Genomic DNA, 23,597 nt, shown 5'->3' on the forward strand with positions numbered 1-23,597 from the left:
CTAACGAGAGAGGGAGAAAGCAGGCCATTTTCAGACACCCAAAGTCAAAGCTAAAGTACCCTATCCAAATCAACAACACATACACAACTTTAGGAAAAAGTCCTCTCCTATTAAAGCAAATCCATAAAATTGGAGGAAACAACTGTTACACCAGATACACAGATAGCAACATAAGGATACAGAAAAAAAAAAAAACAAGAAAATATGACACCTACAAAGGAATACAATAATTATCTACCAATAGATCCCAATGGAAAAGAAAATCACAAAATCCCACATAAAAATACCAAAATACTGATTTTAAAGAAGTTCAGTTAGATACAAGACAAATCTGAAAAACAATACAGAGAAGTCAGATAAACAAATTAGGATATGAATCAGAAATTTAAAAAAGAGATAGCTATTTTAAAACAGAACCAAATTGAAATTCTGAAACTAAGGAATTCGTTGATAAAATACAAAACACACTGGAAACCTTTTTGAATAGGCTAAATTAAGTAAAAGAAAGAATCTCAGAACTTGAAAACAGGTCTTTGGAAATAATCCAGTAAGCCAAAAATAAAGAAAAATAACTTAATGATGAGCAATTTTTTTTTGTTACAGTTAGGATGACATAAAGTGACAGAATATTCAAATTATCAACGTCCCCAATATCAAAGAGGGTTGGAAAGGGTTAGAAAACCTGTTTCATGAAATAATAGATGGAAACACTTCAAGTCTAGCAAGACACTTGGACATCCAGTCACAGGAGAAAACTAGCAGGAATTTATAGAACCTTTTGTCAACAACTACAGAATATTCAAGTTTCTCCAGTTAGAGAGAAAACTGACTAACAGAAAGCAACAACATCAACATCAACAAAAGGGACGCCCATGCAAAAACCCCATCAAAAGGTCACCAACATCAAAGATCAAAGTTAGATAAATCCATAAAGATGAGAAAAAGCCAGTGCAAAAATGCTGAAAATTCCGAAAACCAAATGTCTCTTCTCCTCCAAAGGATCACAACTCCTCGGCAACAAGGGAACAAAACCGGATGGAAAATGAGTTTGACGAATTGACAGAAGTCGGCTTCAGAAGGTGGGTAATAACAAACTCTTCCAAGCTAAAGGAGCATGTTCTGACCAAATGCAAGGAAACTAAGAGCCTTGAGAAAAGATTACAGTAACTGCCAACTAGAATAACCACTTTAGAGAAGAACATAAATAACTGATGGAGCTGAAAAACACAGCACAAGAATTTCCTGAAGCATACACAGGTATCAATAGTTGAACTGATCAAGAGGAAGAAAAGATAACAGAGATTAAAGATCAACTTAATGAAATAAAGTGTGAATTCAAGATTAGAGAAAAAAGAATAAAAAAGAATGAACAAAACCTCCAAGAAATATAGGACTATGTGAAAAGACCAAACCTATGTTTAATTGGAGTACCTGAAAGGGATGGGGAGAATGGAACCAAGTTGGAAAACACACTTCATGATATTATCCAGGAGAACTTCCCGAACCTAGCAAGACAGGCCAACATTAAAATTGAGGAAATACAGAGAACACCACAAAGATATTCCTTAAGAAGAGCAACTCCAGGACACGTAGCCAGCAGATTCACCAAGGTTGAAATGAAGGAAAAAATCTTAAGGACAGCCAGAGAGAAAGGTCAGGTCACCAACAAAGGGAAGCCCATCAGACTAACAGTAGATCTCTCTGCAGAAATCCTATAAGCCATAAGAGAGAGGGGGCCAATATTTAACATTCTTGAAGAAAACAATTTTCAACCAGAATTTCATATCCAGCCAAACTAAGCTTCATAAGCAAAGGAGAAATAAAACCCTTTACAGACAAGCAAATGCTGAGGGATTTTTGTCACCACCAGGCCTGCCTTACAAGACCTCCTGAAGGAAGCACTAAAAATGAAAAGCAAAAACTGGTACCAGCCACTGCAAAAACATACCAAAATGTGAAGACTGTCAACACTATGAAGAAACTGCATCAACTAATGTGCAAAATAGCCAGCTAGCATCATAATGACAGGATCAAATCCACAAGGAGCAATGTTAACCTTAAATGTAAATGGGCTAAATGCCCCAATTAAAAAACAAAGACTGGTAAATTGGATAAAGAGTCAAGACCCATCAGTGTGCTACATTCAGGAGACACATCATACATGGAAAGACATACATAGGCTCAAAATAAAGGGATGCAGGAACATTTATCAAGCAAATGGAAAGAAAAAAAAAGCAGAGGTAGCAATCCTAGTCTCTGATAAAACAGACTTTAAACGAAGAAAGATGAAAAGAGACAAAGGAAGGCATTGCATAATGGTAAAGGGATCAGTGCAACAAGAAGCGCTACCTTAAATACATACGCACCCAATACAAGAGCACCCAGATTGATAAAGCAAGTTCTTAGAGACCTACAAAGAGACTTAGTATCCCACACAGTAATAGTGGGAGACTTTAATATCCCGCTTTCAATACTAGACAGGACAAACAGACAGAAAATTAACAAGGATATTCAGGACTTGAACTCAGCTCTGACCCAAGAGGACCTAACAGACATCAACAGAACTCTCCACCCAAATCAAATAAATATGTATTCTTCTCAGCACCACATAGTACTTACTCTAAAACTGACCACATAATTGGAAGTAAAACACTCCTCAGCAAATGCAAAATAATGGAAATTGTAACAGTCACTCAGATCACAGTGCAATTAAATTATAATTCAGGATTAAGAAACTCACTCAAAACCGCAAAACTACATGGAAACTGAACAACCTGTTCTTGAATGACTACCGGGTACGTAACGAAATTAAGGCAGAAATAAATGAGTTCTTTGACACCGATGAGAACAAAGACACAATGTACCAGAATCTCTGGAACACAGATAAAGCAGTGTTTAGAGAGAAATTCATAGCACTAAATGCCCACATGAGAAAGCAGGAAAGATTCAAAATTGACACCCTAACATCACAATTAAAAGAACCAGAGAAACAAGAGCAAACAAATTCAAAATCTAGCAGAAGACAAGAAATAACCAAGATCTGAGGAGAACTGGAGGAGATAGAGACAGGAAAATCCCTTCAAAACATCAATGAATCTAGGAGCTTTTTTATAAAATGATTAACAAAAGAGACCACTAGCCAGGCTAATAGAGAAGAAAAGAAAGAAGAATCAAATAGACACAATAAAAAATGATAAAGGGGATATCACCTCTGATCCCACAGAAATACAAACTACCGTCAGAGAATACTATAAACACTTCTATGCAAATAAACTAGAAAATCTAGAAGAAATGGATAAATTCCAGGACACATACACCCTCTCAAGACCAAACCAGAAAGAAGTCAAATCCCTGAATAGACCAATAAAATGTTCTGAAATGGAGGCACTAATTAATAGCCTATCAACCAAAAAAGGCCCAGGAGCAGATGGATTCACAGCCAAATTCTACCAGAGGTACAAAAAGGAGCTGGTACCATACCTTCTGAAACTATTCCAAACAATAGGATAAGAAGGACTCGTCCCTAACTCATTTTATGAGGCCAGCATCATCCTGATACCAAAACCTGGCAGAGACATAACAAAAAAAGAAAATTTCAGGCCAATATTCCTGATGAACATTGATGCAAAAATTCTCACTAAAATACTGACAAACCGAATCTAGCAGCACATCAAAAAGCTTATCCACCACAATCAAGTTGACTTCATCCCTGGGGTACAAGGCTGGTTCAACATGCACAAATCAATAAACGTAATCCATCACATAAACAGAACCAATGACAAAAACCACATGATTATCTCAATAAATGCAGAAAAGTCCTTCGATTAAATTCAACACCCCCTCATGCTAAAAACACTCAATAAACTAGGTATTGATGGAATGTATCTCAAAATAATAAGAGCTATTTATGACAAACCCACAGCCAATAGCACACCAGATGGGCAAAAGCTGGAAGCAAGGATGCCCTCTCTCACCACTCCTATTTGACATAGTATTGGAAGTTCTGACCAGGGCAATTAGGCAAGAGAAAGAAATAAAGGGTATTGAAATAGGAAGAAAGGAAGTAAAATTGTCTCTATTTACAGATGATATGATTACATATTTAGAAAACCCCATTGTGTCAGCCCAAAAACTACATTAGCTAATAAACAACTTCAGCAAAGTCTCAGGATACAAAATCAATGTGCAAAAATCACAAGCATTCCTATACACCAATAACAGAGAGCCAAATCATCAGTGAACTCCCATTCACAATTGCTGCAAAGAGAATAAAATACTTAGGAATACAACTAAAAAGGAATGTGAAGGACTTCTTCAAGGAGAACTACAAACCATTGCTTATGAAAATAAGAGAGGAATAAACCAGTGGAAAAACATTCCATGATCACAGAGGGGAAGAATCAATATCATTAAACTGACCCTGCTACCCAAAGTAATTTATAGATTCAATGCTATTCCTGTCAAGCTACCTTTGACTCTCTTCACAGAATTAGAAAAAACTACTTTAGATTTCATATGGAACCAGAAAACAGCCTATATAGTCAAGACAATCCTAAGCAAAAGGAACAAAGCTGGAGGCATCATGCTACCTGACCTCAAACTATATTACAAAGCTACAGTAAACAAAACAGCATGGTACTGGTACCAAAACAGTATATAGATCAATGGAACAGAACAAAGACCACAGAAATAACACCACACATCTACAACCATCTGCTCTTTGACAAATCTGACAGAAACAAACAATAGGGAAAGGATTCCCTATTTAATAAGTGCTATTGGGAAAACTGGCTAGTCATATGCAGAAAACTGAAACTGGACCCCTTCCTTACACCTTATACAAAAATTAACTCAAGATGGATTAAAGACTGAAATAAAAATAAACAAAAGGTCAATAAAATTGTGTGCTGAAATAATAAAATCAAAACAGCCAGCTAGCCTGAGCAGAAATATAAGAGAACTTAAAGTATAATAAAAAAAAAAAAAAAAAAAAAAAGAGAGAGAGAAAAAAAGAAATACGACCCAAATAAACTCAGAGGAAAAAGGAGACAGTACAACAGATACCACAGAAATACAAAAGATCATCAGAGAATCATATGCACAACTACATACTAAGTAACTGGAAAACCTATTGGATACTGATAAACTTCTGAAAACATAAAACTCACCAAGATTGAATCAGGAAGAAATAGGACCTGAACAGATCAACCGGAGCAAAATTTAGTCAGTCATTCCAAAAAATTCCAGGACTAAATGGATTCACAGTCAAATTCTATGAAACATAGAAAGAAAAACTTCATACCAGTTTTAGAACTATTCCAAGAAGTTAATGAGGAGAGAACTCTCCCTAACTCAATCCACAAAGTCAGTATTATCCTGATACCAAAACCAGACAAGGACATACAAAAAAATAAAACTCCCAACGAGTATCTCTGTTGAATATAGATGCCAAAATACTCAACAAAACACTAGCATAATGAATCCAACATCATATCGAAAAGATAATACACCATGACCAAGAAGTATTCATCCCAGGGATGCAAGGATGGCTCAACATGTGAAAATCAATAAACCTGATACATCTTATCAACAGAATAAAGGACAACCCATTTGAAAAGAGGGCAAATGAACAGACATCTCGCAAAAGAATACATACAAGCATCCAACAAACATATGAAAACATAGTGAGCATTACTAATTATGACAGAAATTAAAACCATAATAAGATACCATCTTACACCAGTCAGAAAGCCTATTATTAAAAAGTAAAAAAAAAAAAAAAAAAAAAAAAAAGGAAAACAAAAATAAAAAACAAAAAAAAAAACAAAAAAACAAAAACAGATGTTGACAAGGTTGTGGAGAAAAGGAAGGCTTATACACTGTTGGTTGTAATGTAAATTGGTTCAATTCCTATGGTAAACATTATGGAGATTTCTCAAAGAACTAAATTAGAATTAACATTTGACCCAGCAATCCCACTACTGCATATCTACCCAAAGGAAAAGCAACAATTATATTAAAAAGATACCTGCACTTCTATGTTTATTGCAGCACTATTCACAATCGCAAAGTCATGGAATCAACCTAAGTGCTCATTAAGGGATAATGAGATAAAGAACATGTAGTATTTATATACCACGGAATACTATAAAGCCACAAAAAGAGTAAAATCATGTATTTCACAGCAACATGGATGGAGTTGAAACCCATCATAATACATGAAATAACAATGAAACAAAAAATCAAATTTATCACGTGTTCTCACTTGTAAGTGGGAGCTAAACAATGTGTACACATGGACATAAAAATAGAAATAATAGACGTGATGACTTCAAAAGGGGGGAGAATAGACTGTCCTAGCCAGAACAATCAAAACAAGAGAAAGAAATAAATAGAATTTCCTAGTGAACAATCAAATAAGAAAAAGAAATAAAAGGCATCCACATTGGAAAAGAATTCAAACTATTCCGCTTTGCTGATGATATGATCTTACATCTAGAAAACCCCAAAGACTCGACCAAAAAAACTTCTAGATTTGATAAATAAATTCGGTAAAATAGCAGAATACAAAATCAACATAAAAGTGAGTAGCATTTCCATACACCAATAATGAACTAGCTGAAGAAGAAATCAAGAAGGTAATCCCATTTATAACAGCTATAAGAAAAATACCTAGGAATAAACATAATCAAGAAAGAGAAGATCTCTACGAGGAAAACCACAAACACTGATTAAAGAAATTGAAAAGAACACAAGCAAAAGACATGACATGCTCATGGCTGTAAAAGTTATAGGACCTGGTCCCTGCTAGATAAGATGTGCAAGCACTAGAGTGGAGTTAGAATATGCAAGGGGAAGAGAGTGATGGCCACGAAGCATAGCTATTTCATGAAACTCCTTTAAACAGAAAGAAATGACCGAAAAAAAGTTCTGAGCCCCAAAACCCACTACTACCACCAACGCTAACAAAATACACATATGCATAATGCTGTAAAAGGATTCAGATAAAGAATGATACTTGTTTAGTTTCAAATATATATAGTACGCTCTTCTTTATAAATACCTAAGGCAGTTTTTTGATGCTTGCTCCTGAAAAGCATAATAAAAACAATGTGTGCTATAGAGAAAATAAGCTTCACATACTCAGAAAACCACCTTTTAAACAGAATCATTCCATGATGTCTCTGACCATTTATTTTAATATGGTCCCTATAAATGATATATTTTAAATGATATATTTTTCTTTCTCATATCTTTCCCTTTTCAGTTACTGCTCATAATCTTACTCTTATTACTACAACTGCTATTACTATGAAGTTAGGTGTCCCAATAATTTCTTGACTTTTTACTTCCTTCTGGGAGGAAGTAACCCACAGCTTTCTGTGGCACATTCTAAAATCTTTTGGCCTTACATGTTCTCCACCTGATAGTTTCACCCTAAATGTGCTTACTTCCCACTTTTTTCTAACACTACCCCTCAACTTCAGCCAATACTTCTGATGCTCTTTTTCTCTGTTAGCCATTTCTACCCTTTTCTCTAGCTATCCAAATCCTAACCATTCTTCAAGGCAAAAATCTTGGCATTACCTCCTTTACGAAGTCTGCTCTCATTACCTTTGGCTGTAGGGGAATGGTGTGGAATAGGGTAGCTTCCAAGGGCCTTTGCTTTTATCTGTACATTTTGCCCTTGCCATCAGTTAGACAATTTTGGGTCCTTACAATATCTTTCCTTTTTTAAATTCCTGAAGCATGTCTATGATCACCTGAAATCAAAGACCTTTGAATGACATATGTGGTAAGTGTCATATTTTAATGATTCATTTTTATTGTCTTCAATATTAGCATTAGGTACAGTATAAGCACTCAGTTGGACCTTCTCTATCCGATTCTGTAGCCACTGACTACCTGGGACTTTGGGGAATTGAAATGTGACTAGCGCAAGATAAAATGTGCTGTAAGTGTGAAATACACATAAGATTTCAAAATCTCAATACAAAATATGAACGTAGAGGATAAATACATTTCTATATTGATTATATATTGAAATATGTGTATAAAATAAGTTACATAAAATAAAATATTACTAAAATTATTTTCACTTATTTCATGTCAACTAGAAAATTAAAATTACATATATGTCACATTTTATATCTGCGTTGGGTGGCACTTATTTAGAATAACTTTTCTATAAATATGGAAGTAAAAAAGGGTAAATTGTTATTTTCTTGAATTTCAGGAACTTGTAAGAATATTTACAGTTATATCCTATATACAGAGAATTTCTATCTATACCTGGATCCTGATATTCTAGAGAATCTATTCTGGGAGCTGTGGTTTATACTATAGAAGATACATCCATTCCTAACTATGATGCTTTTCTTAAATATACAGTTATATTTAGATTTCTTAGATATACAATTATATTACAATTTAGGTTTACAGTTAAATTATAGCTATACAATTAAATTACAGTTTAGGCTTCTGAGGTATACAATGTTATTTAGGTTAATGAACATTAGAAAACAGCAGCAAAAGCATCACTTTTTGACCATATGTGGTCTTTAATAAATTTCTAGTGATTGACAGTTTAAGGCAGATACAAAATTATTTTATTTCACTTGACTTTAATCACTGAAAGTATTTATTTATTTAAATGGAAATCACTTTTATTTTCAGGCTTGAGAAAATAATAAGGTATTTCTGTTACAAGTTGTAATTTCAAATAGCATAGTTCTTTTTTTTAAGTTTCAACATAAGTAGCAATAAAAGCTAATAAATTCCTGTCAGAGGATTTAGTTTAGAATAAACTAAAACTGAACACATCAAAAATATAAATATTTTATTAATCTCATCTTGAAATTGATACTATGTATCAAAGAGAACTTGGCATTAATACAAACTGTACTTACTTGATACTCTTGCAGGTTTTTCTGCTAAAAAGAGAATATAAATAAGTTTTGTTTAACTGAGATAAAATGCAAGGAAATTATAAATCAGTGGACTTTATAGAAATATCTAACTATTTTGTTTCTTGCTTATTATATAAGAATCAATGAAGAAATACAGTCCTCTATTGCCTGTCAACATGAGTCTTTGTTTTATCATAATTTTTAATTTTTTAAAATTTTTATTTAGAGATGGGGTCTCAGTTGCCCAAGGTGACATGAAGTGGTACAATCATAGCTCACTGCAGCCTCAAATTCCTGTGCTCAAGCAATCCTCCCCCCTCTGCCTCCCAAGTAGCTGGTATTACAGGTGTGAGCTACCATGCCTGGCTGATTCTTTGAATATCTTGTTTAATCTATTTTATCTAAGAAAATATGTCAGCTATCAAAAAAGCTATTCATCAAAGTGTCACAAAATATTTATGCTTTTTAAATATTCTGACTAAAATCAGGATCTTTGTAAAATTAAGAGTTTTGGCTCAACTATTATTATACCTAACTTGAATAAAATTACTTTGTATTTTGTAACAGCTAAATATTTTCTTTAAAATTCCCAGACTTCATGAAATATATCATTTAGAATTATTTTTCTTTCAAAAAATAAGATAATTACCAAACTATAAAATAAATCTTAAAAAACAACATGCGAAGTAAGTAAGTTTACTTTTTCATAATAATTTATTTATTTCAATGAGAGGTTATTATTTTTCAAAGAAATGTGCTTTCTTATTAAGCTGTATGTAGGACAAAATAACTAAGGTGAAATTATTATCCCAAATACTAGAGCAGACATTCTAACTTCTTGAAAAAGACTAGTAACATTTCCATTCTAATATTAGTCTCATTTAAAGAGCCAGGCTAGAAAATATAGCTTTTAAGCAATCTGTATTATATGGTTTATTGTGAGATTTGTAGTGTCTAACATAAACCTCAGGATTAAAATTTTATTAAAATTAGGTTATTCCTATTAAAAACATTTTCAGCTTGGATAGATATTTTCTGTATCACTAGAGTACTATGCTTCATGCATAAAATTATAAAATAAATAATTTGGAAAACTACTTCACTAAGACTAACATGTTATTATTTTTTTCTTTAAAAATAGTAGCATTAGTTAGGAAGGTAGAAATTTAGGGAAAAAATAGACTTTCACTGATACATAATGAACTGTTAAATGAAGGAATGAATAAGAATATGCTTGCTCTCAATGATCTCTGCGTTGGACTTGTGCTTTTGTATGTAATCACAATATGAAGACTTTAAAATGATAGATTCACAGAACAGAGTAAGAAATCTGAATCAGAAGTCTGAATCCCTTGTACAGCTGAGTTACAGAGGTTTCCTCAAATCATCTCTCCAATACATCACTCCCTTGGGGGAAAAGTGGGATATACTCTATCCCTGGGCTGCTCTGATTGGCAGAAAACTTTCTCTTGTGTTTGCAGCAGCATAATAGAATACTGAAGTGTGAATAGATGGCCTTAACCATTATAGTGTTTGGAAACATAACAAACTTGGAGCCAAATCTTGTCTGTACCATATAAATGCTCTTGATATGTCAGATTTTCTTACATTGCACTTATCTCATCTTCAAATTGGGCATGATAATTGGGCTTTCCTAAGGATTAAGTAAACTAACAATAGGAAAATGTATAACCATACATTTTCTAATTAATTTATTTTTCTCATCATTCTGGCTGATTATCTCAAAGGATATTAAACAATATTTAAAAGACTGTTTCAATATAAAAATTGTGTCCTTATATTATTCTACAGATGTAATTTTCCTTTTTATTGAAAGTTTTACCTCTTAATATTAGTGATAATTATGAATACATTAATAATTTTATGTGTAAGTGGTATGTCTAGATATATCTAGTCATTTCAGGGATACACACCACAGTGAGCAGTAAAAGGGAGTCAGTGAAAAACAAAGCTTTCTCTCCGCCTACTAGAGATCTATGTATTTGCTATGAATGGAAATAGTTGTCTTAGTTATGTTATGCTTACCTAGCAACTTAGAATTTAAAGCACTTTTTTAAAGTAATTGAATTTGCCTAAAATTATGTTGCCAAGGCTACATATTTTAGTATAAACCTTATTTATAGTTTTATGATAATAATATCAGCAAAATAGATCATTCTCTTTTTAAGAAACAAATGTCTCCATTGTGCATGCTGGCATTTCCTATTTTGTGTCTAGGTTGAATTAATTTAAAGGTCTTATTTATTTATTTATTTATTTATTTATTTATTTATTTATTTATTTATTTTTGAGACGGAGTCTCGCTCTGTCACCCAGGCTGGAGTGCTGTGGCCGGATCTCAGCTCACTGCAAGCTCCGCCTCCCGGGTTCACTTCATTCTCCTGCCTCAGCCTCCCGAGTAGCTGGGACTACAGGCGCCGCCACCTCACCCGGCTAGTTTTTTGCAGTTTTTAGTAGAGATGGGGTTTCACCGTGTTAGCCAGGATGGTCTCCACCTCCTGACCTCGTGATCCGCCCGTCTCGGCCTCCCAAAGTGCTGGGATTACAGGCTTGAGCCACTGCGCCCGGCCTAAAGGTCTAATTTATAAGTAATAAAAAAAAATCATGATCTTAACTATATGTTATTTAATCATAGATGAAAATAAATCCCAGTAATATTTATTTTTACTACCATATTACTTTTGACATTGTTCATGCTAAAAAAGACTTTTGTAATTGAGAACTTTTTCTTCTGGTGTGTAACAGAATATTTTGTTCATGTTAATGTTGCTGATAGTTTTAATTTCTTCACATTTTTTATTTTCTATTGAAATGTAAGCCTTCTGCTAGATTTTCTACCTGTCCACTTACTCTGCTGTTAAGAGAAGTTTGTATCTTTTAGATTTCTTTGTTTCAAGATAATTTAATATTAATATTAAGCAACAAAATAATTCAGATATTTTCATACCAACATAGTACTTATGTAATTAAAGATTACCTTTTGTCATATTGTGTAACTGAAGACTTTCTTTTCTTGTTGAGACTGTTAATAAGGAAAATGTAAATTAAAATTAAATTTTTAAAGTAATTTTCCATAAAAATTGTCTCACATCAATGCTGAGCTTTAAAGAATGAAGATAATTTAAGTGTTATAAACATTTTCTCAAGGTGGTTTTCAAAAATTTTTTCTATCTAACTGGTACCTAACAAAAATAAATGTTAGCACTAGACATTGTTTTATAATCAGAGGTATAACATGAATGTAGGAACAAAATTAACTAGAATCTATGAAAAATGGGTCATTCTGATTAACTGGATTTGGAGATAAACAAAATGAGTTATTTTGTCATTGACAATAATTCTGATATGCCTAAGAATGCTTTCCTACTGATCTAATAAACTATCTCTTTGATAATTAAGACCTTTGTAAGCTTTATGATAATTACACTCAAATCAGTAATTGTCATATTATATGGTGTAGTTTTCTAAATAAATAAACCCAATGCTAAGAAAAATGGCAACACTGCGATTCATTTTATACCTTGCTCATCAGTGGCAGAACAAATCAATGCTTATTTGCGTGGGTTGGCTTACATCCATTGCTTCTTTGACACTGCTGTTACTAGATATCCAACAATTACCACATTTCTTCTTTTACTCATGCTAGCACTCATCACATACATTTTTAAAATTTTTTTTTCATATGGTATAAATACATTTTGACTTAAAATATTTTAGCTTCAGGGCTTTGCATTCTATTTTTTTATTCTTTTAAAAAATTACCTTTTTCTTCTTTAAGATGCTTCATGTCTGCTTTTTCTGTGTAGAAGAAATAGTAACAGGGTAATTGATTTACTTTTTTATTTTTAATTATACTTTAAGTTCTGAGATACACGTGCAGAACATGCAGGATTTTAAATAGGTATACATGTGTCATGGTGGTTTGCTGCATCCATCAACGCGTCGTCTACATTAGGTACCTCTCCTAATGCTATCCCTTCCCTTAACCCCCACTCCCAGAGAGGCCCCAGGGTGTGATGTTCCCCTCCCTGTGCCCATATGTTCTCATTGCTCAACTCCCACTTACGAGTGAGAATATGCAGTGTTTGGTTTTCAGTTCCATGTTAGTTTGCTGAGAATGATGGTTTCCAGCTTCGCCCATGTCCCTGCAAAGGACATAAACTCATTCTTTTTTATGGCTGCATAGTATTCCATGGTGCATATGTGCCACATTTTCTTTATCCAGTCTGTCACTGATGGACACGTGGGTTGCTTCCAAGCATCGGTCACATGCTATTTCTGGTTCTAGATCCTTGAGGAACTGCCATACTGTCTTCCGCAATGGTTGAACTAATTTACACTCTCACCAACATTGTAAAAGCATTCCTATTTCTCCACATCATTTCCAGCATCTGTTGTTTTCTGACTTTTTAATGATTGTCATTCTAACTGGTGTGAGATGGTATTTCATTGTGGTTTTGATTTGCATTTCTTCAATGACTGGTGATGATGAACTTTTTTAAATACGTTTGCCTTCTTTTGCAAAGTGTCTGTTCATATCCTTCGTCCACTTTTTGATGGGGTTGTGTGTTTTTTTCCCGTAAATTTCTTTAAGTTCCTTTTAGATTCCAGATATTATCCCTTTGTCATATAAATAGACTGCAAAATTTTTCACCCATTCTGTAAGTTGCCTGTTCACTCTAATGATAGTTCCTTTTGCTGTGCAGAAGCTCTTTAGTTTAATTAGATACCATTTGTTAATTTTGGCTTTTGTTGCAAATGCTTTAGGTGTTTAAGTCATGAAGTCTTTGCCCATGCCTATGTCCTGAATGGTATTCCCTAGGTTTTCTTCTAGGGTTTTTATGGTTTTAGGTCTTACATTTAAATCTTTTTCTTTGCTTTCTTTTTTATTTTATTTTTTATTTTTTAGACAGAGTCTCACTCTGGCACCAAGCTAGAGTGCAGTGGCACAATCTTGGCTCACTGCAACCTCTGCCTCTCAGGTTCAAGCGATTCTCCTGCCTCAGCCTCCCAAGTAGCCGGACCACTGGCATGTGCCACCATGCCAGGCTAATTTTTGTATTTTTGGTAGAGACAGACTTTCACCATGTTGACCAGGATGGTCTCGATCTCTTGACCTCGTGATCTGCCCACCCCAGCCTCCCAAAGTGCTGGGATTACAAGCATAAGCAACCACGTTCAGCACGTTTAAATCTTTAATGCATCTTGAGTTAATTTTTGTATAAGGCATAAGGAAGGTGTCCAGTTTCTGTTTTCTGCATATGGCAAGCCAATTTTCCCAACACCATTTATTAAACAGTGAATCCTCACTTTCCCCATTGCTTGTTTTTGTCAAGTTTGTCAAAGATCAGATGGTTGTAGATGTGTGCTGTTATTTCTGAGGCCTCTGTTCTCATTGGTCTATATTTCTGTTTTGGTACCAGTACCATGCTGTTTTGGTTCCTGTAGCCTTGTAGTATAGTTTGAAGTCAGATAGTGTGATGCCTCCAGCTTTGTTCTTTTTGCTTAGGATTGTCTTGGGTATGTGGACTCTTTTTTTGGTTCTATATGAAATTTAAAGTAGTTTTTTTCTAATTCTGTGAAGAAAGTAAATGGTAGCTTTATGGCAATAGCGTCGAATCTATAAATTACTTTAGGCAGTATGGCCGTCTTCATGATATTGATTCTACCTATCCATGAGCATGGAGTGTTTTTCCATTTGTTTGTGTCCTCTCTTATGTCCTTGAGCAGTGTTTTGTAGTTTTCATTGAAAAGGTTCTTCACATCCCTTGTAAGTTGTATTGCTAGGTATTTTATTCTCTTTGTAGCAATTGTGAATGGGAGTTCACTCATGATTTGGCTCTCTGTTTGTCTATTATTGGTGTATAAGAATGCTTGTGATTTTTGCACATTGAGTTTGTATCCTGAGACTTTGCTGAAGCTGCTTATCAGCTCAAGGAGTTTTGGGGCTGTGACGATGGGATTTTCTAAATATACAATCATGTCATCTGCAAACAGTGACAATTTGACTTCCTCTCTTCCTATTTCAATACTTTTATTTCTTTCTCTTGCCTGATTGCTCTGGCTGGAACTTCCAATACTATGTTGAATAGGAGTGGTGAGAGAGGGCATCCTTGTCTTTTGTTGGGTTTCAAAGGGAATGCTTCCAGCTTTTTCCCATTCAGTATGCTATTGGATGTGGGTTTGTCACAAGAAGCTCTTATTATTTTGATAAAAATTCCATCAATGCCTAGTTTATTGAGTGTTTTTAGCATGAAGGGATGTTGAATTTTGCCAAAGGCCTTTTCTATATCTATTGACATAATCATGTGTTTTCTGTCGTTCTGTTTATGTGATGGATTACATTTATTGATATGTGTATGTTGAACCAACCTTGCATCTCAGGGATGAAGCTGACTTGATTGTGGTGGATAAACTGTTTAATGTGCTGCTGGATTCGTATTGCCAGAATTTTATTGAGGATTTTCGCATCAATGGTCATCAAGAATATTGGCCTGAAATTTTCTTTTTTTGTTATGTCTCTGCCAGGTTTTGGTATCAGGATGGTGCTGGCCTCATAAAATGAGTGAAGAGGAGTCCCTCTTTTTGTATTGTTTGAAATCATTTTAGAAGGAATGGTACCTGCTCCTCTTTGTACCTCTAGTAGAATGTAGAATTTGTCTGTGAATCTGTCTGGTCCTGGGCTTTTTTTTTTTTTTTTTTTTTTTTTGGTTGGTTGGTAGGCTATTAATTACTGCCTATTAATTACTGCCTCAATTTCAGAACTTGTTATTGTTCTATTCAGGGATTTGACGTCTTCTGGTTCAGTTCTGGGAGGGTGTGTGTATCCAGAAATTTATCCATTTCTTCTAGATTTTCTAGTTTATTTACGTAGAGGTGTTTATAGTATTCTCTGATGGTAGTTTGTATTTCTGTGGAATCAGGGGTGATATCCCCTTTATCATTTTTTACTGTGTCTATTTGATTCTTCTCTCTTTTCTTCTTTATTAGTCTGGTTAAAGGTATATCTATTTTGTTAATCTTTTCAGAAAAACAACTCTTGGATTCACTGATTTTTTTACAGGGTTTTTTGTGTCTCTCACTCCTTCAGTTCTGCTCTGATCTTAGTTATTTATTGTCTTCTGCTAGCTTTTGAATTTGTTTGCTCTTGCTTCTGTAGTTCTTTTCATTGTGATGTTAGAGTATTGATTTTAGATCTTTCCCACTTTCTCTGTATCAGAGTAATATATTTATTAACAAGTCTTCTTAAGATGAGGCAGTGAATATTGTGTAGGCAGTTTTCACAGTTCAGTAGTAATATGAAAAGAAGTCTGTAGCTTTAATTTAGTAGTAACAGGTAGAGTCTGCTTTTGGCTTTACGCTCCTGATCCTTTTAGATATTTAATAAAAATGCAATACCTATATGTTTTGCATGATGAACTGTAATTATGATATGTGCTATAAAATCAGTGTCTTCGTTTTCATCAACTGTTTTTAAATCATGTAATCTGTATAATTTTGTATTTTTGTTCCTGTTTATATGGCTACTTGGATGTATATATCTTAAAATGTCAGCTTTACCTTTCCTTTCTTTTTCAGATATTTCAGTTTTCTTCTTCCCTGGGGGGGGGGGGGGCAAGAAATCATCATTTCAAAAAACATGAATTTCTTCCTCCTCCTTTTCCTCCTCCTGCTCCTCTTCTTCATTTTTTGAGACAGAGTCTTTCTATATACCCTCAAATTCCTGGGCTCAAGGGATCATCCCTCCTCACCCTCCTGAGTAGCTCGGTTTACTTACAGATATGACCCTCTTGCCCACCTCCTCCCCTTTTCTTTTATGCTTTGAAGAGAAGCTAGAATAAGCCATGCCTTTGTTAAAAGTTTAAACTAGAAACAACAGGAAAAACTGCATGTTAAATGTTTACCTTTAGGAAATAAGAATTTGCCTGGCATGATGGATTCATAAGTAAACTAATGAATTAAAGCAATAAAAATGTAACATAATATTTCTAAGCAAAATATGGATCCAGTTTTCAAAGCAGTCTTGGTAAATTGATAATTTTCTTGCTACACCTTTTAGACAAAAGTGAGAAGAAAAACAATATTTAATCGGTGATTTATAAGTTTGTATGTGGTAAAAATGGACATATTGCATCATTTACTCCTTACAACAAGCCTGTTGGGAAGTCATTATGCTGTTCTGTAGAACAGAATATCTGGAATTTGAGGACCTAAGGGATTTTCTAAATGTTGCACAGCTAGAAACTTAAATTTACATACCATTTCCACAACTCTATCTTATCTCCTCTGAAAAAGTAAATATTTACCTGATTCTGTGACTTCTGATGTTGCTCCTTTAAAAAAAAAAAAAAAAAAGAATGTAGAAATAAAGGAAAAAAAATAAAAGAAAAAGTACAGGTTTTTATTCAGTAGCAGACAATTGAAACTTATCTTCTGATATTTCCTCCCAAATTACAATAGGCACATATACTCAAAATGGCAAGGAAATGTACTGATGCTTAATATTTCTGATAACTATAACTAGACATCTATTTTAAAAATAGAACAAATATTCAATTAATCTAAAATGGTATATTTAAATATTATAGAATTGGTTAGATAGAATAAATAAGATCTAGTACTTGATAGAACAACAGGATGATTACAGTCGACAATAATTTAGTGTGCATTTTAAAATAACTAAAATATTAGAATGTTTGTAACACAAAAAATATGATAAATGCTAATGTGATGGATACCCCATTTACTTGCCTATATCAAAATATTTCATGTACCCATAAATATATCAACTTCTAAGTACCTATCAAGTTAAAAATAAAATAAAATGAAATGTAAAAAATTGAAAAACATACATGATATAATTAATCAATTCTAAATTCTATGGCTGGTTTTATTAATTACAAATTATAAATCTGTTACACAAATTTTTAATCTTCATTGATGCATGCAAACATTCATTCATATAATATTTATTAAAGCAGCTTCATTTATAAGATGCTGTCAGAAATGCAGTTGAGTGTGGTCATGGGATGAGATTAAAAGTATAACAAAAACAAACTCAGTTCATGTTGATTACAGTCTGATAAGTGATAGGAGACATAAAATTGTATTTGCCTTTTGCCTATGCTCATACAGAACCATGCTTTCTTCTTGTTCCTTCAGTAAATTTACAGATTAATATTTCTAAGTATAACCTGGCAAGTGTTTTTTAAAAAAACTTTGTATCACAAATAATTTCAAATAATAACATTTCCAGAAAATAAAAATTCTCTGATAGTTTAAGAAATATCTCTCGTAAAATGTCAATGTTTTCTATAAACGTGATATCAGTTTTATTAGTCTTACATAACTATTTTGGGTAGCTATTTTCAAAATTCAAAAAAAAATATTTTTTAACAGTGAAGGTATACAACACATAATATTGCATGAAAATATAGTATTTTTAAATGGCTTTATAATGATGTTTTATATTAGCATTCTAGTTTTGGCTTTCAACCCTTAATTTTGGTACTAGTATTCACATTAGTAGCAATAATACAAATTATACTAGAGAATTTCTCCAGCCTCAAGGCTGTACTTAATGTTTAAAATTGGCATTGAATCCATTATGAAGTAAACTGTAGCTGCATTATTAAGTAATCTGTCATGTGTTGTCAAGAAGACAGGTTAGTTTTGGGTATGAAAGCATATAAATACAACATCCAGATACACTTTGGATTGAAGTACCCAATTTTTAATCCAGGTTACAGTCTGAGTATTCTAATAGGATTGAATAAACAGTTTTATTGTTTACTGTTGCATTTTTATTATTGATTAAAATGTCCAGGAAACCTCAGTGATTTTGAATTACAAAATAAAATGTACCTCAGGGCTTTAAAAAAATTAGAAAATAAAAAGCTAATGTGTTAACATTAAATAAATTGAGGACACATGTGCTCTTAATTTTTCTTAACCCACACAATAACTGTTAAAGGGTTCTTCATACTGTGTTTATTCAATACATCTAAACAAACAATTGAAAGTAGATGAGAGAGATACAATTACTGGGTTTTTTGTTGTTGTTGTTTTGTTTTGTTTTTTGCACAGGTATTAGTTATCATGGTGAATGTGTTAGCAAACCAGGTACATCAACAGAAAACAAGATAGGCATTCCCTCATACATCCTGGTCCAGTATCATATACCTAATAGGTGCTCAATAAATACATGTTCAAGGATTAATAAGTGGAATACAAGCCTACTCATTTTATTGTGCTTCACTTAATTGCAATTCTCAGGTATCACATTTTTTACAAGTTAAATGTTTGTGGCAACCCCATATGATTAAGCCTATTGGTGTAATTTTTCCAATGGCATTTGCTTCCTTCTCATTTCTGTCTCATTTTGGTGATTCTCACAATATTTCAAATTTTTCATTATTATTATATCTGTATGGTTGTCTGTGATCAGTGATTTTTGATATTACTATTGTAATTGTTTTGGTGTGCCACACACCACGCCCATATAAGGTGGTAAAACTTAATGAATGTGTGTATTCAGACTGCCATTCACCAGTCCCTCTCACTTTCCTTTAGTCCTCTATTTCCTGAGAGTCAATAGCTTTGAAATTAGACCAGTTAGGAACCTAAAATGGCCTCTTAAGTATTGACAAGAAAGAAAGACTTGCACATCACTCACTTTAAACCAAAAACTAGAAATGATTAAGTTTAGTGAGAAAGGCATGTTGAAAGCTGGGATAGGCTGAAAGTGAGGCCTCACATACCAAAGAGTTAGCCAAGCTGTGAATGCAAAGAAAATGTTCCTGAAGGAAATTAAATGTTACTCCAGTGAAGACATAAATGCTAACAAAGGGAAACAGCCTTATTGCGGAGACAAAGAAAGTTTTAGTGGGCTGAATAGAAGATCAAAACAGCTACAACCTTCCCTTAAGCCAAAACCTAATCTATAGCAAGGCCCTAACTCTCTTCAATGCTATGAAGGCTGAGAGAAGTGAGGAAGCTGCAGAAGGCAAGTTGGAAGCTAGCAGAGGTTGGTTCATGAAATTGAAGGAATGAAGCCACCTGCATAACGTAAAAGTGCAATGTGAAACAGCAAATGCTGATTTAGAAGCTGCAGAAAGTTATACAGATCTAGCTAAGATAATTGACCAAGGTGGCTACAATAAACAATAAGCTTTCAAGGTAGACAAAATAACCTTCTAGGGAGGATCACTCGAGCCCAGGAATTTGAGGCTGTAGTGAGCTATGATCCCCCACTGTACTCCAGCCTGGTGACAGAGTGAGACCCTGTCTTTAAACGAACAACAACAACAACAACTTAACAAATAGCCTTTTATTGAAAGAAAATGTCACCTAGAATTTTCATAGCTAGAGAGAAAAGTCAATATCTGACTCCCAATCTTCAAAAGACACTGATTCTCTTGTTGGAGGTTAATGAAGCTGGTGACTTGAATTTGAAGCCAATGCTTATTGACCATTCTGAAAATTCTAGGTCCTTTAAGAATTACGCTAAATCTACTCTGCCTGTGGTGTATCACTGGAATAACAAAATCTAGATGACAGCACATCCATTTACAGCATGATTTACGGACAGTTTTAAGCCCATTGTTGAGACCTAATGCCCTAATGCTAAGAAAAAAGATTCCTTTCAAATATTATGGCTCATTGACAATGCACCTGGTCAATCAAGAGCTCTAATGAAGCTGTACAAGGAGATTAATATTGTTTTCATGCCTGTGAAGACAGCATCCATTCTGTAGCCCATGGGACCAAGGAGTAATTTTGACATTCAAGTCTTATAACTTAGTAAATACATTTCATAAGGCTGTAGGTGTCATATATAGTGACTCATCTAATGAATCTGTGCAAAGTAGATTGAAAGCCTTCTGGAAAGGAATCACCTCTCTAGATGCCATTAAGAACATTTTTGACTCATGAGAGGGAGTCCAAATGTCAGTACCAATAAGAGTTTGAAAGAAATTGATTCCAACTCTTATGAATGACTTTGAGAGCTTCAAGGATTCAGTAGAAGTAACTGCAGATGTGGTGGAAGCAACAAAATAATTAGAAGTGGTGACTGAATTGCTTCAATTTCATGATCAAACTTGAACAGACGAGGAGTTATTTATCATGGATGAAAAAAGAAAGTGGATACTTGAGATGGAAACTACTCCTGGTGAAGACGTGAACATAGTCGAAATCACAACAAAGGATTTAGAATATTCTGTAAACTTAGTTGATAAAGCAGAAGCCAAGTTTGAGATAATTGACTCCAATTTTGAAAGAAGTTCTACTGTGAGTAAAATGCTGTCAAATAGCCATATGAACTACAGAGAAATCTCCTGTGAAAGAGTCAATGTGCCAAACTTTATTGTTGTCTTATTTTCAGAAATTACTACAGCTACCCTAACCTTCAGAAACCACCAACTTCATCAATCAGCACCCATGAACATCGAGACAATACCTTTCACCACTAAAAGTATTACAACTTGCTGAAGGTTCAGATGATCACTAACATTTTTAGCAGAAAAATACTTTTAAATTAAGCTATGTACATTTTTTAGTCATAATCCTCTTGCACACTTAATAGACTATAGTGTAAACATAACTTTTCTGTGCACTGGGAAAACTAAAAATTGTGTGATTTATTGTGGTGGTCTGAATGAAACCTGCAATACAGCCAAGTTATGCCAGTACAATGACATCTAATTATCCTTGAATTGCATTTTTTGAGTCACTAAACATCCCTTCATGTGCTTATTGGTCTATGGCTTCTTGCTCTCCCCATTTTCCTTTGGTTGTGCTTTTTGTCTCCACGGTATGCCTGTACACACAATATCCTTTGTCAACCAGACTCACTTATATGATAATAGTATAACGACTATTACATTAACAAACACACTATACATTTTAAACTCCATATACAACTCAAAGAAATTGTGAAATTAAAGCAATGAAATAGGACATTCTTAAAATTCTAAAATGGTACACTTACTTGGAGTTGGTTTTGGTTTGTCTAAAAAGGAAAAAAGAAAAAAAGAAAATGAGTGATAATTTTCTATCTATTGGTGATATATCAGCCCTTTATATTTCCCATTTTTGCTTTTTACAGTAAAAATAAGACTAAATATATCAACAATGAACAGTAGGGAATGCATTTTTAGTAATTTTTAAATCATTCTCCCAAAGAGTTTCCCACAGAACAGTAAAGCCTGAAAGTGTGGAATCTTTTTTGGTCTCTTTTTTATTCCTGTAAATCTCATATTTGATTTGATACAATATTAATGAATGCTCACAAAAATCTGAACTTCTTACTGTTTCTGAAATGACACAAAATATATATTCTGCCACAATACTTTTAGAATACATTTTAATATTAATTTATACTCAATATTAATTATTACTATTAATTTATACCAACTCTCCCAATCCAGTATGTTGAACAATAAAGCTCCTTTATAAAATCTCAAGAATGAATGGGTGGTAGGTAAAAAAAATCGTAAAGACATTCTATTTTATTCCAATATAACATGTGTTCTAAAATATATTAACTAAAAGCATTAACTATGTCATCTTGCATCTAAAGTTCTATTTCTCCATAAATAGTAGAAAAGATTTAGCTATGATTGCAAGTTTGAATCATCTAAAATTAAGTCAAATAACTAATATGTTAACGGAGGGAATACAAATTGATACATTTTTGTAGAAAGCAATTAGGAATATCTATACAAATTACATTTAATATACCCTATTACTAAAAAAAAAAATTCTACTTTAAAGAATTTTTCCCATAAAAGTAAAAAAACTAGACATATTGTTAATTAAATTAAGGGAGATCTTTAAAACAACTTTAACATATGTCAATTAGAGTCTAATTAAGTAAACTGTGTACAAATATACAATAAAATAGTGTTTTTATAAAATCTTTTATGTGCTGATATAAAAAAAGTTTCAAGATATATTCTGAAATAGACAAAGTTAATGACAGGATAATTTATGGCATGTCAATATTTGTGTAAGAAAAATAAAAGAGGCATACATTTTTATATATATATATTTGTACAGGTAGATAGATAATGCTAGAAGGATACATTAGGAAATAACAGTGATTACCTATGGAAATTATCAGATATTTTTGAAATGAGAACTGGTAGAATTTAACAAAAGAGAGAGAGATTTTTGCAGTTAGGTTCCTATGTGGCTCAGTGTTTGAACCATGTGAAGTATTACATATTGTAAAAACTGAATGACATTTTAAAATAATTAAGCTAACTTTTAGAATGGGGTAACTTCTCTTTTAAGAGGATATATCAAGCTGAAATTCACAATTTGTGAAATTTAACCTATGTAATTTGATAGGATATTTTAAAACTATCAACAGTTAATCAACTTCATTACTATGGTAAATTATATTAATATTGACAACAGTGAAATACTGAATATTTTGGAAGGACCTTGTGAATCATAAAAGCAAATCTATTTTGTTAATTTTGACTGTCATTATTGCATGTTTGGCAATCCATGTTTGATTGACATCAATATTGCCCTTAGGTCAGATAAACTAGATTATACTACAAAACAACAGGACCACACATCACCAGGAAACACAGTGAAAATCACTTGTATGCATTACTTTAATTTTTGAATATAATAAAAATAGTGAACCTAAGA

General features: G+C 33.3%; 1 protein-coding gene across 1 annotated transcript in view; it reads right to left on the minus strand.

Moving 5' to 3' along the window:
• LOC104671782 (triadin) overlaps positions 1-23,597 on the minus strand; it is a 62,111-nt gene that overhangs the window by 27,933 nt on the left and 10,581 nt on the right. Inside the window, exons 8-12 of the mRNA XM_030929026.1 lie at positions 21,922-21,942; positions 17,237-17,263; positions 12,693-12,728; positions 11,908-11,952; positions 8,910-8,933 (exon numbers count right to left, since the gene is read on the minus strand). Of these exons, the coding sequence (XP_030784886.1) occupies positions 8,910-8,933; positions 11,908-11,952; positions 12,693-12,717 (94 nt within the window). The 5' untranslated portion in view covers positions 12,718-12,728; positions 17,237-17,263; positions 21,922-21,942. The remainder of the gene's footprint in view (positions 1-8,909; positions 8,934-11,907; positions 11,953-12,692; positions 12,729-17,236; positions 17,264-21,921; positions 21,943-23,597) is intronic.

The sequence above is a fragment of the Rhinopithecus roxellana genome, chromosome 4 (assembly GCF_007565055.1).
Source record: "Rhinopithecus roxellana isolate Shanxi Qingling chromosome 4, ASM756505v1, whole genome shotgun sequence".
Taxonomy (NCBI): Eukaryota; Metazoa; Chordata; class Mammalia; order Primates; family Cercopithecidae; genus Rhinopithecus; species Rhinopithecus roxellana.